Consider the following 17432-nt stretch of genomic DNA (forward strand, 5'->3'; position numbering starts at 1 on the left):
ATTGATTTGGTGTGGAAATTGGCATACTTATTTTAGCTGCGCTGCTAAACTATTAAGTCTCTTCGGCAGCTATCTTGTTTTTGCTGATGTGTAGGTATCTTTAGGAAATGTTTGAACTGATGTCTGTAACCTTTGACTGACACTTTATATTTAACTTTTGCGGATGAATATTCACTGTCTCAAACAGAGTTTACCCCCCAGTTGTATTTGCCAATGAGAAATAATATTTGTTTCAATTCTTTTTATGTGGCTCATCAATCACACCAGTTTACCTCAGCTTATAAGTGCTTAAAAATAATGTTTGCTGTAAAACAACTAAAAAAAAGTTTTTAAAGGCATTTAAATCTTTTTGGAACTTTTGCAATCTTGTACATGCTCCACCATTGTTTCAATATAATTTTTTAATATAGAGCTGTTAAATTATTGGTATAATATTGTAACGCAAGTGTTAGGCTCATCCTGTTTTACTAAATACATATTGCTGTGCGCTTTGCTCACTGCTTCTACCCTTAATTTTTTCAGTTAACTCGACCAATAAATAACTTTTATGTCAAAGGTAGTATGGAATACAAAATGAACTAATGTTATTGCACTCCCATTTAGTAAATTCATAATAGAAAATGTCTAATTTCAGCCATTTCTACAAAGTATTTTAAACTTTTTACCAGACCTGTTGGATGTCATAATTTACTTTTTATTAAGTATGTGATAGTGTATTTTCCACTCTGTGACAAGTTATTAAAACATTCCAGCTTAATTTTAAGTGTAAGGTTTCACCAGACAATAAAATAACTTCACCAATTCACATTTATAATTTGACTAGCTTAATGCTCGGAGTAGCCCGAGTGATTAACAAGTTTTGGAAGAGAAAATATAATTGTATTTAACATACATGTATACAGCATTTATCATTCTAATTTTTAAATTTTATATCACTAGAAAACTGTTTTTTGTGCAGTTAAGATGAATTAAAAGAAAAAATAAAACAACTGCAAAGGTTTCCAAATTTTTTAAATAACTATAACTTTTAACCTTCATATCATGAAATAAGGGTTTTTGTAAAATAAATCAAGAAGAATGATAAATCTGTAAAGGTACTTGCAATTGTAAAATTATTAGCGAGCAATAGCCCAATATAGTCTGTTTAGCTATGAGAATAAAAAAAATCTATTTTTATGTAGTTGCATAATTTCAGTTCTTTTCACTGTTGGCATCATAAGTTGAAACTATTTTTTAGACATATAGAGTGGTAGGGAAACCTGCAGTACTTAAGTAATACCATCACCTTGTGTGGGTAAAAATCATCAAAATCATCATCATTAAAAACCTGAGTTAACCATAGTAACTGTAGTTACCTAGAACAAACTTTGCGTATTTCGTGGTGATAATCTGCAAGAATATGTAACATTACATTTAATTATGTGAAGAGAGCTCTTACCTTTGAGACAGACGGCTTACATAAATGCCGATAATAACTTAAGCAAAATTAGCTTACAAAAAATATACTAGAAAGATTTAGTAAGTATTTTTGTAAACTTCAAACTTTCAACTAAAATTTCATAACTTATCTGTTTGTTAATCTATTTTTTGCCATAAAAAATAATGCTGAGCGCCACAAAAGCATATCAACATTTTTTTTGTACTCAGTAATCGCCAAATTTCAATTTTGAGTGAAGTGTTGCTGATATAATATGACAAAAAACAAATATGCCCAAATATGGCAAATATGAAAATTATTTGTTTTTCATTGAATTAGGCAAAACTATATTATATCAGGAGCATCAGAACACCTGGACGCAATGTATCGAATAATACTTCATTTAGTGTGTGCAATAGAGAAGGGTACATGGTACTTGATAAAAGCAATAAAAATCTAAAATCTAAAGAGTGTGCAGCTCAGTGGTTTGGAGACATAGATGAAAACTTTTGGTTTGAATTTTTGTAAGTTCAAATCCAGCATATAGCAATCTTTTGGTTCCAAAGATTTTAATAGCTGCAACTAGATAGGCAGCCACTTGAAGCGATAGCCACAAGCATTGAGATTTATAGAATAGTGCTTGATTTTGCTGATAATTTGACAACTGATTGTCATGAGCCAATGCTAGAACCACAAGTTCTTAAATACGGTTGTTCTAATATACTAGTAATAATACCACAGTCTATACTCTCATAAGGAGCCTTTAGAAGTTTAACCTTGTGCTGACCGTAACAAATTGCATACCACAAGCAGCGCAGTTATTTTCGACCTGAATTTTCTGCAAGGAAAACAGCTGTAGGCTACGGTGTGACCCACTTGTTGCAGAAGAGTGATTAGTTGTTTATTAGCTGTGTATTAACTGAAGTTGGTTGATTCGTGACAACATAACCGATAATCTTTGGCACTTCAACGATCACTGAAGTGTGGTCCAAAATATCTCTCTATAAAAAATAGCCTAATTTTGTTAAAAAAATTATGATATTTGATCAAATATTTCTTTATCAAAAACATACATTTTTTTGCCATTTGCATGTTTTAATTGTAATATAGTTTCTGCTAGCATCTCCCATGTTAGAAAAAGTGGACTAGTTTTTGTTGTTGAACATATAGCTGACTCAGATTCAGATTTCAGTATACACGCGTATAATGAAAGTGACAGCACTAACACGCGTATAATGAAAGTGACAGCACTGACACGCGTATAATGAAAGTGACAGCACTGACACGCGTATAATGAAAGTGACAGCACTAACACGCGTATAATGAAAGTGACAGCACTAACACGCGTATAATGAAAGTGACAGCACTAACACGCGTATAATGAAAGTGACAGCACTAACACGCGTATAATGAAAGTGACAGCACTAACACGCGTATAATGAAAGTGACAGCACTAACACGCGTATAATGAAAGTGACAGCACTAACACGCGTATAATGAAAGTGACAGCACTAACACGCGTATAATGAAAGTGACAGCACTAACACGCGTATAATGAAAGTGACAGCACTAACACGCGTATAATGAAAGTGACAGCACTAACACGCGTATAATGAAAGTGACAGCACTAACACGCGTATAATGAAAGTGACAGCACTAACACGCGTATAATGAAAGTGACAGCACTAACACGCGTATAATGAAAGTGACAGCACTAACACGCGTATAATGAAAGTGACAGCACTAACACGCGTATAATGAAAGTGACAGCACTGACACGCGTATAATGAAAGTGACAGCACTAACACGCGTATAATGAAAGTGACAGCACTAACACGCGTATAATGAAAGTGACAGCACTAACACGCGTATAATGAAAGTGACAGCACTAACACGCGTATAATGAAAGTGACAGCACTAACACGCGTATAATGAAAGTGACAGCACTAACACGCGTATAATGAAAGTGACAGCACTAACACGCGTATAATGAAAGTGACAGCACTAACACGCGTATAATGAAAGTGACAGCACTAACACGCGTATAATGAAAGTGACAGCACTAACACGCGTATAATGAAAGTGACAGCACTAACACGCGTATAATGAAAGTGACAGCACTAACACGCGTATAATGAAAGTGACAGCACTAACACGCGTATAATGAAAGTGACAGCACTGACACGCGTATAATGAAAGTGACAGCACTGACACGCGTATAATGAAAGTGACAGCACTGACACGCGTATAATGAAAGTGACAGCACTAACACGCGTATAATGAAAGTGACAGCACTAACACGCGTATAATGAAAGTGACAGCACTAACACGCGTATAATGAAAGTGACAGCACTAACACGCGTATAATGAAAGTGACAGCACTAACACGCGTATAATGAAAGTGACAGCACTAACACGCGTATAATGAAAGTGACAGCACTAACACGCGTATAATGAAAGTGACAGCACTAACACGCGTATAATGAAAGTGACAGCACTAACACGCGTATAATGAAAGTGACAGCACTAACACGCGTATAATGAAAGTGACAGCACTAACACGCGTATAATGAAAGTGACAGCACTGGCACGCGTATAATGAAAGTGACAGCACTGACACGCGTATAATGAAAGTGACAGCACTAACACGCGTATAATGAAAGTGACAGCACTAACACGCGTATAATGAAAGTGACAGCACTAACACGCGTATAATAAAAGAAAAAATGTTGTAAAATTAAGGGACGCTGTAGAGGATTGTAATAACCTTGTAGGGATGGTAGCTTTGTGTAGTTTCAGTAGTGCGCAATAAATGGCTACATTGAAAGATTTGTTCTGTTCGCTAACGGCTTGGCAGCACAAAGAATGTACCACAAATTTTATAAATGGTGTTTGAAATTGACAAAGCAATATATATAATAAAACCATGATATCATTATAGATGAGAAAGTTCGACTCATTTTAGATGTTCTAATTTAGTATAAGACCTTGTTGTCATAAACTATTCATATTCTTCTCCTCTCGAACATCCTTGTTTTTGTGTGAGAACTGACATATTGATATTAGCAGCTAAAACTATCAAATCTCATTGACATTAGGTTGGTTTAAGCTAATGTGCGGTATTCATCAAGTATTATCAAGCTGACCCATATGTGAGCCTAATCCCACTTTTGAATAATATTTTTGCTAGAATCTATAACACCCATTGTTTTTTGATAGTCAAAAACATGATTCCATAATTACTTTTCAGTGTAGCTGTCAGCCTATCAATTTAACCAAGATACGTCAGCTATTATATTTTGTAAAGAAATAAACTTATTGCAAAAAAAAAAAATTTTTTTAGAATAAAAGCCTTTAGAAAATAGTTTCTATAAACCTTTAAAATCTTCTAAACGCTGGGTTAATATTTCTACATAACGATATTTCATTGTAAACCTGTTTTATTATCGGTTGATCAACCTCTCACCACTCTCAGAGTCATCAGGATTCGCAAAGTACATATCACAATGCACTTTTCGTACTAGCTGCTACTTCTAATCTTCATAAACTAATTCAACCAAAAACAAATTGGCTAGTTGAAACCAATATAAAAATTGAAAGATTGAATAACTTTCATACCTGCTAATTAGTTGAGTTCATAACAGAAAGAGCCAGGTTTTCGACTTCTCTAAAACTCATTATAGCTTTTTATCACATTTTATTATTGAATACTCTAACTCTAAAAGCTGTTCTCCTGGCATTGCGTAGGGCTTGTCAGAAAACCCTAGCAGCCGGAATACCGACATTCACATGGCTCTGTTTACAAACGCTTTTTGTAAATAACAGCATTGACCAATCAAATTAATTCTTGTGCAGAACGTTAGACCAAAAATTTCGCTTTCATTTGTAGCAGTTTTCCAATATTTTATCTACTTATTTCATTATGATAGAAAGATCTATTAGAACTGTATCATACAAAAAATCAACCTGACTCTCTCGTTGGTAGGTCATGGTTGATTGTGATGCAGATAAAAAGTTTATGCTGCTAATTACACTTTTCCAGCCTATTTGTAGTCATGAAATGATGATAAACAGCTGCTCAAGAGATATTAAACTCTCGTAAATAATTTCGCAAGATTTTATAATGATACAAAATTTTTATTGTTACAGCACAAATAATGGTAAAATACAGTTTTTGTTGTTTGGTGAAATTTGGGTAAACTGCTTGGTTTTTTTACTAGTGTTTTATCAAACAACATTGTATTATGAGCATATTTAGCTTGCCTAAAGTTAATAGGCAAGCTAGATATGACTGCACATGGGTTAGGCATGCTAGGTGACTAGATATATTCAAAAATGGCCAGGATAGAAAGCGTTAAGCCCAGCCATTGTTTTTGCACTCGGAAACAATTAATCAAAACGATCCTGCTTTGTTTATAGCTAAAGGTCTCACCTATAGATAAGATAATGTTATGGTTTTATAATTATAGTTTGATGCATATTTGACTGCTTTTAAATTTGAACACCCATTGACACAGACAAATGAGAAGAAATATTAACAGTGAAGTAGTTTTTTATTAAAAAGTAGTACAAATATGTTTTGTGCGATGCGCTCTTTGGGCACAGTTTGACTTGTCAAACCGCAACTGAATAGTGCATCGCACATAACAAATTTCTAACGCTTTTGCTAAAAGTTTACTTTTCTCCTGATATTTCTTCCATTATTCTATAATTCACCAATTATATCTTAAAGTTGTTAGTGTAGATTCCTCTTTTCTTATGTCTTTGCTACTGCTTTTATTTAATATACATATATGTCTTAACTAAAAGCAGGATCTTAAGTAATATATATACTTGTAAAATTATATATAGATATAATTATATCTATTTTTTGAAAAAAAATATTTGTATACAAATATGTAGATAATCATGTAGACATATATTTGTAACACTACTTTTTACCTGGTGAGCTCAATCTATAATTTCGGCCAACAGTTCAGGTTTTTCAGAGCCTGAAGCTGGTGCTGAACTTAGTTTTTGGTACCTCAACATGTAATAATGTTTTACTTAATCAGAACAGGTGCTTTTTGGCTACTCAATCTTGTGAAAGATTTAAGCTTTAAAGTGTTCTAATCAGTTTGCAAGTTTTCACACTGACACTGGTTCTATTGGATGGAGAATGTTTCAGATTTGATAAACTCACCGATGATCAATAAAAATGTAAAACACATTTGATTGTCTGACCATGTCTGAATTATATTTTCAAAGGTGCTTCACTTTAACAACCACTTCAACAATCAAAACTGCTATCTGAATCCTTTGAAAAAATTTTACGATTATATTTATACAACACTTGAAAGCCAATAGCTTAAACAATGTTTAAATTTTTTGCAAGTTTTTGCAAACTCTTAATTAGCAAACTTTAGCAAATGGGCGTGACTAAGCTAAATATCAGTATTTCTATTAAAATAGGGCTATGCTTTTCATTCATGAGTAAACATATTTCAACAACTAGAGACCTTTGAGCTTTTAAAGCATAGTCAATCTGATTGGCTAGCAAAATCCTAGCTTAAGGTTTTGCACACTTTCTGAGTTTTTAAAACTGGATTTATAGGGGGATAAATGTGATGCTTGGTACTAAGTCTTAAAAATGTGGGCAGGGCTTACCAAGGAATCTATATAATAATGTTCAATGAGTGATTCCTTCATCCTGAGCCAAGCTTTCCAAAATGGCTTTTTTATCAAGTCTTGCATTACTCATTACTTTAATTTTTGCTTCTGATGCGCGGCTCATTGGGGTGAATGAGAAAGGACAAACATTTTTTCAATTACGACAAAGTATCTACGCAGCTCGTCAACTCTTGAAAATTGAGTGTCCAACAATCTTAGCGACCAATCATGGCATTTACGATGACAGCGCATTTCCATTTCATTCTGAAATCAGCGAAGTGGTTAATAGCAAGCTGCTAGACAGTTTGGCTGAGTGTCTGACAGTTAGAACTACTGCTGGATGTGAAAGTACCCTGCCTTCTTTAAACCAAAGTCGAGCAACAGATGAAGTGACTTCAACACCCGCAACAAGATTACATTTTTCAACAGACGAACCAACAAACGACCAGTCTATAACTAGAGGCATGCCAAAATCTCACGGTAAAACTTAAAGTTTCATTCTAACTGGAATCAACCACAACAAAACTGGTATAGTAATAGAATTTTTTATTGAAAATACTATTATATACTTTGGGAATTCTAGTAAGTGCCCTTATATTGCAACTATTTTGAAATTATGGTTTTGGGCAACTTTTCAGGCACCAAAAATTTTAAATTGAAAAAAAAAACATATTCATTTCTCTCATCTTTTATGAGGATTATGGACATATTTGAGTCATTTAATATTTTATAACAACTGTTTAAGAGCCCCAAGCGGGTGTTCAACATAACAGTAAATACTTTAATATCTAGCAGTCATCTAGTTGGTCCGAAGAAATATATTCTGCTACACAATTTTGTAGAAGATTTGAGTTTCAAGCGTTCTAAACACTTCCCAATTTGTCACCACCCCAAACCTTTAGGCCTACTTGGTCAGAAGAAGTACTTTTCTGCTAGTCAATTTTGTGAAAAATTTGAATTCATAAGTGTGTAAATCAATTCAAAAGTGGTCACAATGCTTGCAGTGGTTTCATTAAATGAAGAATGTTTTACTAAACTATGATTTTGTTATTTTTTGTTAAACAAGAATATTTCATCAACTAGAAAACTTGGAAGCTTTTAAAGTATAGTAAATCTGATAAGCTAGCAAAAACATAGCTTAAGATTTTGCACACTTTTTGGGTTTTTTAGAAATTGATGTATTATAGTGGGACAATGTGGTGTTTGGTACTTAGTCTTTAAAATGCGGGCAGGGCTCAACAAGGAGTCCATATAATAATATTCAAAAAGTGATCTCTTCATTATGAGCCAAACTTTCCAAAATGGCCTTGTTACTGAGTCTTTCATATCTGATTATTTTAATTTCTGCTTTTAATGCGTGGCTCATTGGGGTAATCGAGAAAAGACTAACATTTTTGCAATTACAAAAAAGCATCTACGCAGCTCGTCAACCATTGCAAAATAAGTGTTGTACGGTCTTAGAGGCCAATCATGTTACTTACGATGACAGCGCGTACAATAATGACATTTCCGTTCCATTTTGCAGTCAGCTACAGGGTTCATAGCAAGATGCTAGACAGTTTGGCTGAAAGCCTGACAATTCAAACTACTGCTGGAAGTGAAACTACTCTCCCTTCTTCAAGCCAAAGTCTAACAACAGAAGAAGTGACTTCAACCAAACCAACAAGCGAACACATTTCAACAGATGAGCCAACAGATGATCAGTCTGTATCTAGTGAGATGCCAACACCTCAAGGTAAAGCTTGATGTTTCATTTAACTGTCATCAACCATAACCAAAGTTGCATAATAATGTTTTTTTAAATAGAGATCACTATATTTGTTAAGAATTTCATTAAGTGCCCTTGTATTGCATCTATTTTCGAAAAAATCAGTCTTGTCAACTTTTAAAAGAACTGTAATGTCAAAAAACATTATTCACTTTTTTTATTTACTCCAAAGACTATGAACATATTTCAATAATAATTATGTAACACCTGAAAGCCATTTAATATTTTCGGACTAAAATTCAATTTTGAAAAGTTTAAATGTAACCTAAATTTTAAAGTATTTCAAGGAAATTTTGATTAAGTTAATCTTTTTATCCTTATAACTTTATGACATATATATATATATAAACATATATATATATATAAATTTGCTTATATAAATATAGATTTTATATATATATATATGTATATATATATATATGTATATACATATATATATATATATATATATATATATATATATATATATATATATATATATATATATATACTAGCTATGATACCCAGCGTTGCCTTGGTATTAAAATTTAGCTGATAAAAAGAGAGGTACTGAGAGTTGCTTACCATTTGTTATTAGGCTATAAATGCTTATAACTGCCTACCGTTGCCAACCATTTGTTATTAGCATCCAACTTTTTCAAACAACAGTAACTTTTGAATTCCACGTTATAAAATAAGTGTTTTGGTGAAATAAATGAGGAATAATGATATAATTGTAAGAGTGTTAAAAAAGTACTTCTTACTGTAAAATCATAAGCAAGCAATGGCTAAATATAGTCTGTTTTGTTACAAAAAAAACCAAAATATTTTGGTATATATTAATATAATTTTAGTTCCGTTCAGAGTTGGCACAATAAGTCAAAAATATCGCATCGATGTAAAGAGTGGTATGGAAAGCCACAGTACCTAAGTAATGCAATTGCCTTGTGGTAAAAATCATCTAAACTATTATCCTTAAAAACCTGAGTTGACCGTAGTAGCTAAAAAAAATTATTAAACAACTTCCGAGAATCTTGTGGTCATAATCTGCAAGAAAACGTAATATTATATTTACCTACGTGGAGTGCTCTTACCTTTGAGACAGACAGACAGACAGACAGCTAACATAAAAGCTGATATTTACTTCAACGAGTTTAGCTTACTAAAATATACTTGAAAGAAGATTTAGTACGTAGTTTAGTATACTTTGAACTTTCGACAAAAATTTCATCACTCATCTGTTTGTGAATATATTTTTACCATAACCGATAACACTGAATGACAAAAAGTCATATCAACATTTTCGTAACTTTTTTTGTAATTATTATTTGCCAAACTTTAATTCTGAGCAAATTATTGCCGATATAATACAACAAAAAACAAATTCGCCAAAGTATGGCATGTAGGAAAAATCATCGTGCTTTATAGAAGCAACAAAAAATAAATTATAACAGGAGCATCAAATAATTTGGATGCAATTAATCAATTAGTACTTCATTCAGCGAGTGCTTTTCATTTGAGAGAAGGGTATATGGCACTAGATAAAAGCAATAGCAATTTAAGGACTGTGTACACTGCCAATAGATAATTCCCGTAAGATCACTGTTAACCGCAACGGCTTTCAATGACAGTATGCAATGACTCTGCTCTGTGATTGAAAGTGTAGTTATTTGCTCCAATATAGAACCGCATACCACTAAACGAATCTATTAAGCTCTCGGTGCTAAATTGGTGGGTGTCAAACTGGTGAACGAGATGTTTCAAGATTAAATTTTCTGCAATACAAATTTTTTATTCCAAGGTTCCAATAGCTATATCTGGGCATATACAATAATGACAAAATTTGAGGAACATATATATAAAATCTAAGTTATAAATTATTATGCAACAATTATATATATGCATTACAAAACAGTATATATATGTATTTATGACACATAAGTTCCTTGGTTACCTGAGTTTATAAACTAGGCCAACACAAAAATTGTTTGAGAGCCTCAAGCTGGCGCTGAACTTAACTGTAAATGCTTCAATATCTAGCAGTCGTGGACTTGGTCACAATGAGGGCATTTCCGCTATCCAATATTGTGGAATATTTGAGTTCTGAAGTGTTCTAATCACTTCCCAAGATGTCATGACGCTTGCATTAGTCTCATTGAACCAGCAATGTTTCACTAATACACGATTCTGCTACTTGTTGTTGAGCAATAATATTTCATCAACTAAAAAGCTTGGAAGCATTTAAGGTATAGCCAATCTAATAGGCTAGCAAAAACAAGTTTAAGCTTTGACACACTTTGTGAGTTTTTATAATTGTATCTATTATTAGTAGAATAAATGTAATGTTTGGTACTAAGTCTTAAAAATGTGGGCAGGGCTTAACAAGAAATATATATATATAAATGTTCTATGAGTTATCTCTTCATTCTGAACCAGGATTTCCAAAAGCTCTTATTAAGATCTGCGTTACTCATTGTTTTAATTGCTGTTTCTGATGCCCGTCTCGTTGGGGTTAAAAGAAAGGACAAAATTCTTTTTTAATTACGACAAAGTATTTTCGAAGCTCGTCAATTTTTTCTAAATGAGTGTCGAACAATCTTAAAGGCCAATCATGTTATTTACGATTGCAGTGCGTTTCTGTTTCATTTTGCAGTCAGCGACGTAGTTCATAGCAAACTGATGGACAGTTTGGCTGAAAGCCTGAGAGTTCAAACCACAGCTGGAAACTATACTACTCTGCCTTCGTCAAGTCAAAGTCAAGCAGCAGAAAAAGCAGCTTTAACACAACCAACAAGTCCACACCTTACAACAGATGAACCAACAAATGATCAGTCTGTAACTAGTGAAATGCCACCACCTAAAGGTAAAGCTTGATATTTTTTTTACTATCATCAACCATAACCAAAGATATCATTATATACTTCGAGAATTTCATTAAGTGCCCTTGTATTGCAACTATTTTTGCAAAGCATTTCTGTTTGACTTTCAATCAGCAAAGTGGTTCACAGCAAGCTGATAAAGAGTTTGGCTGAGTGTCTGTCAGTTCACAAGTATGTAACATCTGAAGGTAATTTAATAGTTTGATTTTGCAGTTCAACATTGGATTTTTTTAAATGTAACGTGACTTTTAAAATATTTTTAGAAAGTTTTGATCAAATTAATCTTTAATCACCAAATAGCTTCATTGCTAATTTTGTTTTACATTATTGGTTACCACAAATGGAAAACCGCTACAACCCTTTAATTGTTTAAAATCAAATGGGTTCATATTGTAATCCTCAGAAAACCATCTGCATGGTTTGTTTTCAACAAACTCAAATTTCTTGTTATTACAGATTGTCAAGAGCTGTATGATCAAGGAACTAGATGTTCTGGAGTTTATCATGTCAATCCACTTTATACAGAAGTTGAACCTTTTCCTGTCTGGTGTGACTTTATTGATGGTCGTGGGTGGACCGTGCTTCAAAGAAGATTAAATGGATCAGTAGATTTCTTAAGAAACTGGACAGAATACCAAACTGGATTTGGTAATATAGATGGAGAACATTGGTTAGGTATGTTTGAAAAAATTTCTTGTTAAAATTTTAAAATGTCTAACATTTTATTAAATAACTAAAAACAATCACACAGTCATGTTTGATAATACTTTTTTATTCCATGTTAATTGTGTCAAATGATATTTGTGGTCCTTAACAGAAAAGTGAATTAATATTTATAACAACTTAACTGAGGACTTATGTTTCATTTATGAGAACAGAAATTATTATTAACAATTTGAAAGTTAAACATTGTTTCGTGAATCTCTGCCCTATACAGTAGAAAGTCCCTAATTTAGCGCAATCATTTGAACAGTAGCTTGCGGAAAACAGATACCATGGTACAGAAGTGCTGTGTAAACTGCATATAATTTATTAGAATTTAAAATGAAACTTCAAATTTAATAATTTAGTACATATGAAGAGCTTCTATACTGATCAAGCTTGTAAACCAAAATTGGTAAAACGTTGCTTTATTTACTTTGTACACACATTTTCAACACAAATTGTAAAAAGTATTGCATTAATGTTTCCATAGCTCAAAATATTATATTTATCAGTGTCTTTAATTTCTTTGTGAATGACATTGTAAAGTTGAGGTCATGTTGAAATAAGGTGACATTTAGGTTATTTTAGCAGCTTGAAAGTAGCAACAAAATTATTAAAAAAAGGAAAAAATAATTACATGCACATATTTTTGTTCCATATTAGATATATCATGGATATCTTTCAGGTTTAGATAAGATCTATGAATTGACCACATTGAACACCAAGCTGTCCATTTTCCTCAGAACTGCTAATGGAATTTCAGATTCTGGAATCTGGCAAAGTTTTTATATAAATGATGTAGCAGATGGTTATAGATTAACAGTAAGTAGTTATATACTTCTAGATAAATACGAATTATTTGTGTTGTTTGCAGAATTTTCCAACACTGATTAAAACTCATAAAAATTTTAAAAGCAGGGAAATAATTTCAAGTTCATCCAGGTTTACAATCTTTTTTAAATTTTTCAACAAAAGTTAAAAATGATATTCTGACAAATGGTATCACTGAAAATGGTGTCTATCTAAATTATTTGAAATACTATACTCCAAAATACAATAATGGAAATGCTTTCAATAAGTTTTATTTTACTCTACTAATAGAACTAATGATTTATGCTGATACTATTATAGTTATAAAAATAAAAAACGTACAGCAACTATCTGAATAGGACTAATTTTTGACAGCAGCAAGTTTTGGACAGGTTATGAATTTTATTCCCAAAGGAAGATGCCTTAAAATTATGCTTTGCAAGCTAGATAATCAAAAATTGCTTTCTTGTGAATAGTTTGCCTAAGAGGATATTTTTGTTTAAAAAATTATTTTAAGCTTTATTTTTCCAATTATTCGCAATCTACTAATACAACTAATGATATATGTTAATATTACTATATTTACAAAAAATAGTTATATAACCAGTGACTATCTAAAAAAGCAGCATTTTGTAGCAATCACTAAACTACTTCTTGTATGAATTAATTATTTTATTCCGAAAGGAAGATTCACTAAAGTTACGCTATGCCCGCTATCCAATGAGAATTTGCTTTTCTGTGAATGGTTTGCCCAAGCTGAAATTTTCATTTAAGAAATTTTCCAATGAAGTGTCAAGTTTCATGCAAAAGAATAAATGCTTGGCAAATCATGAAATGTTAATTGAACAGTTGATTTCAGTAAATAATATTTTCAAATATCTCGTCTGGCTAGGAAACTGTTATTTAATATAATTTTGCTATAACTTTGAAAAAAGTTCAAATAGACAAAAGTTTAGTTGGAATTTATAGAGTACAAAACTAGATCATGTTTTGCAAGTTATTGGCAAACAAGACTATCACAAGCAGTTGAATCAGTCCACAACAAAGCTTTCAATTTTTTTGTGATCGTAGTTTTTTGCAGAAATTTATTGACAGTCTGCTAATGTACTTAAGACATGTTAGTATTGCAGAACTGAAAAATATTTAGTTGCCTTGGCAAGTTTCATAGATAGATTTTCTAATGTTTTTTGAATGCATGCCAAAGCTTTAGTAGTTTGTTGTAAGGTACACATAAAAATAGTATACATATTACACAAATCTTTTTTATCTATATCGCTTTTAGCACAATAATGTCTTTTTAATTGATTCATTAAACTACTATAACTACACTTTAGCTCAATTTACATTTGCTAATCTAAAACGGTCTTTTGGTTTTGTCTCCATAGCTTAATAGTGAGACAGAGACTTTTTATACATTATCCATGTTACCCATTATAAAATTTACCCAATTATTTACAAACAGATTAGCAGCGATAGCTATCGTGGGACTTTAGATAGCTATGGTCTGGATTACCATAATGGGATGAAGTTCAGCACTCCTGATCATGATGAAGACAATACTAGAAGCAACTGTGCTCAAATATTTAAAGGTATGTTAGTTTTAGTTTAAGAGTTATCAAATCTACTTGAAAGTTTTTTCCATTGCATTTGTTGACTCACTGTTGTTCACAAAAACCCTTATCAGTTTTATTCAGCTAACTTATCAATTATAGTTTTCACAAAATAAATTATTATCAAATAAACCTACATGTACTAAAAGGTAGTAAGTAATTATTGCATTGATGCTAAACTCTGCTCCCCTAAAGGCTGTACACAAATCTGTTTTAGTACATTCATCCGCTTTGCTGTAACTTAGGTTATTACCTAAAAAAACAAATTTGGGTTGTTAACTAAACGATCAGAATGCCAAAAAGCTGCATAACAGAATTAAGAAGTTTGTATTTTGTAGCTTAGAGTTGAGAAAGTCAAATTATAGCATGAGCTAGCATAAATATTTAAGTGTTAATTAGTCAACATAGATTGACTCTCTTCAGCATTTGTGATGTTTTTGCAAGGTTTCTTGAGCAAAAAATAGAGGATTTTTTTACGGCATGCACTATCATGGAATGTGTATGCAATGAATAATTTATAGCTGTCATATTTTAGCCAATTATCAAAATTTACCAAGTTGTAATGCTTGCCAAAAACCATGTATGTCAGCGGTAGCCTAAATGTAATAAATGGATGTTGTTTATATTTGTCTACTGGTGTGTTCATCGCGTTTATGATTCGCATTAAACTAGCAAAAGATGCAGAAGGTAGAATAATACTCTAAAATAATGTGCTCATCATACACAGCAAAAACCTTTAAAGAACTTATTTTGCATCATTTCACTAAAAGCTGGACCAATAAAATTTTTGCATATTTGTAATCTTTGTTTGGCCATTTTTGTTTACATTGTGCAAACTTTTAAAAACTTGTGCAACTCTTCAACAAAGCTAATAAAAACCCATGTTGCCTTTTTTACCTTTTCTATTTTCAAGTAATCAATTCTTTCTATGCTTTCAGAATTTGAGCTTAGACAGTACAAATACCATAATAATATTTTGGATATTAAGTACGATACTAAAATGCTCACGTAGACTACCATTTTTATGCAGTAAAAATAAAGTTGGAGATTTACAGATCATAAAATATTTTTCTTACGCTATATAATTCATTCAACTAACTTGAATTTTAAAATTATCACATTTCAGTGTATTTCATCACGACTGTATTGTAGCTGGCTGGTGGTACAATAACTGCCTTTATTCATCGCTGAATGGAGTTTATGGTGCTGATGGCTGGAGAGGGATAGCGTGGAGGAGCGCCTCAAACCACTTTAATGAGACGGTGATGAGAGTCACCAGATACTAGCTGATGTGCCGCCAAACAAAAAATTTGCCATTTATATGTTGTCAAACCCTACTTGAAAATAAATACCGTAAACGAGTAATATATTGCCTTTTTTGAAAGAATAAGTTAAATATTGTGGAATTTATTACAAAATGCAGGGTTAATATCAACTGCAAATTAAAAAAAAATTCTTGTAAATGATGAATAAATGGCTGAACAAATGATTATTATTAATTTACTGATTACTGCTTGAGGCTAATATTTAACAACCTTGGTCACCTCGGTAGTCCATTTTTAGTATTTTATTACACGATTGATGATGTAATACGCTCATAGTGTGTAATTATTTTAAATGCTAATTATCGTCATTTGTGGCCATGCTTTATATTACTAAATTAAATATTCTTCTGCTTTTTATTGTTAAATATAAAATAACATTGCTCTGCATGTTCCTTTGTTAGCTATAATACTATCAGTAGTTTGAGAATTTTGTGCATTTGTTTACATGAAACATTTACGATATAAATATTTTCACTTGAAAGTTAGTTCTGTATTGCATCTTATGTGAAAATAAATGATCAAATATATTGTTGATAGAAGAAATGAGACTTTTACTTGTCATTTTCACACCTTTAGCTAAAAATCCTAGAATTACTGCATATACAGTCTGACAAACATCAACAAGCATAAGTATATTCATAAAAGCAGGAAAGGGTACAATCGAATGTGTCAAAGTTTAATCAGTACACCTATAAACACAGAAATTCATAGAAATACAGTGTTATACTAAGGTTTAAAATAGAAAAAGGTAAAGTGTGGTTTGCTCTCTCTGTATTGGTACACCTATACACTGTTGGTACATATGTATACATGTGACTTGAAGCTTCAGTACATGTGTATACACACGCTATACAGGAGAATACATCTTGGTATATGTGAATACACATGTTTCGTACATACATGTATACGCAATAGGTGTGCCAGAGTACACCTATACATACATGTACATACGTAGATACGTACATACATACATACATACATACATACATACATACATACATACATACATACATACATACATACATACATACATACATACATACATACATACATACATACATACATACAACAATACATACATACATACATACATCATACATACATACAACATACATACATACATACATACATACATACATACATACATACATACATACATAACATACATACATAATACAAACATACATACATACATACATACATACATACATACATACATACATACATACATACATACATACATACATACATACATACATACATACATACATACATACATACATACATACA

The 17432-nt window shown here is 32.0% G+C and overlaps 1 protein-coding gene across 1 annotated transcript; it reads left to right on the plus strand.

The window, feature by feature from the left end:
* The first annotated feature begins 8548 nt into the window (after positions 1–8548).
* Positions 8549–12517, plus strand: LOC137397163 (angiopoietin-related protein 4-like). The gene is made up of 4 exons (XM_068083454.1): positions 8549–8801; positions 11467–11676; positions 12149–12367; positions 12510–12517. Exons 1-4 carry the CDS (start codon positions 8549–8551, stop codon positions 12515–12517), a joined length of 690 nt encoding a protein of 229 aa, XP_067939555.1.
* The last annotated feature ends 4915 nt before the right edge of the window (positions 12518–17432 follow it).

The sequence above is a fragment of the Watersipora subatra genome, chromosome 5, assembly GCF_963576615.1.
Source record: "Watersipora subatra chromosome 5, tzWatSuba1.1, whole genome shotgun sequence".
Taxonomy (NCBI): Eukaryota; Metazoa; Bryozoa; class Gymnolaemata; order Cheilostomatida; family Watersiporidae; genus Watersipora; species Watersipora subatra.

Excerpts from the sequence above, each read along its gene's own strand:
- LOC137397163 (XM_068083454.1), top strand. The coding sequence starts at position 8,549 with ATGACAGCGCGTACAATAATGACATTTCCGTTCCATTTTGCAGTCAGC. Across the intron at positions 8,802-11,466 it reads TGAGATGCCAACACCTCAAG|TCAGCGACGTAGTTCATAGC; the intron begins GTAAAGCTTGAT and ends TTCATTTTGCAG. Across the intron at positions 11,677-12,148 it reads TGAAATGCCACCACCTAAAG|ATTGTCAAGAGCTGTATGAT; the intron begins GTAAAGCTTGAT and ends TTGTTATTACAG.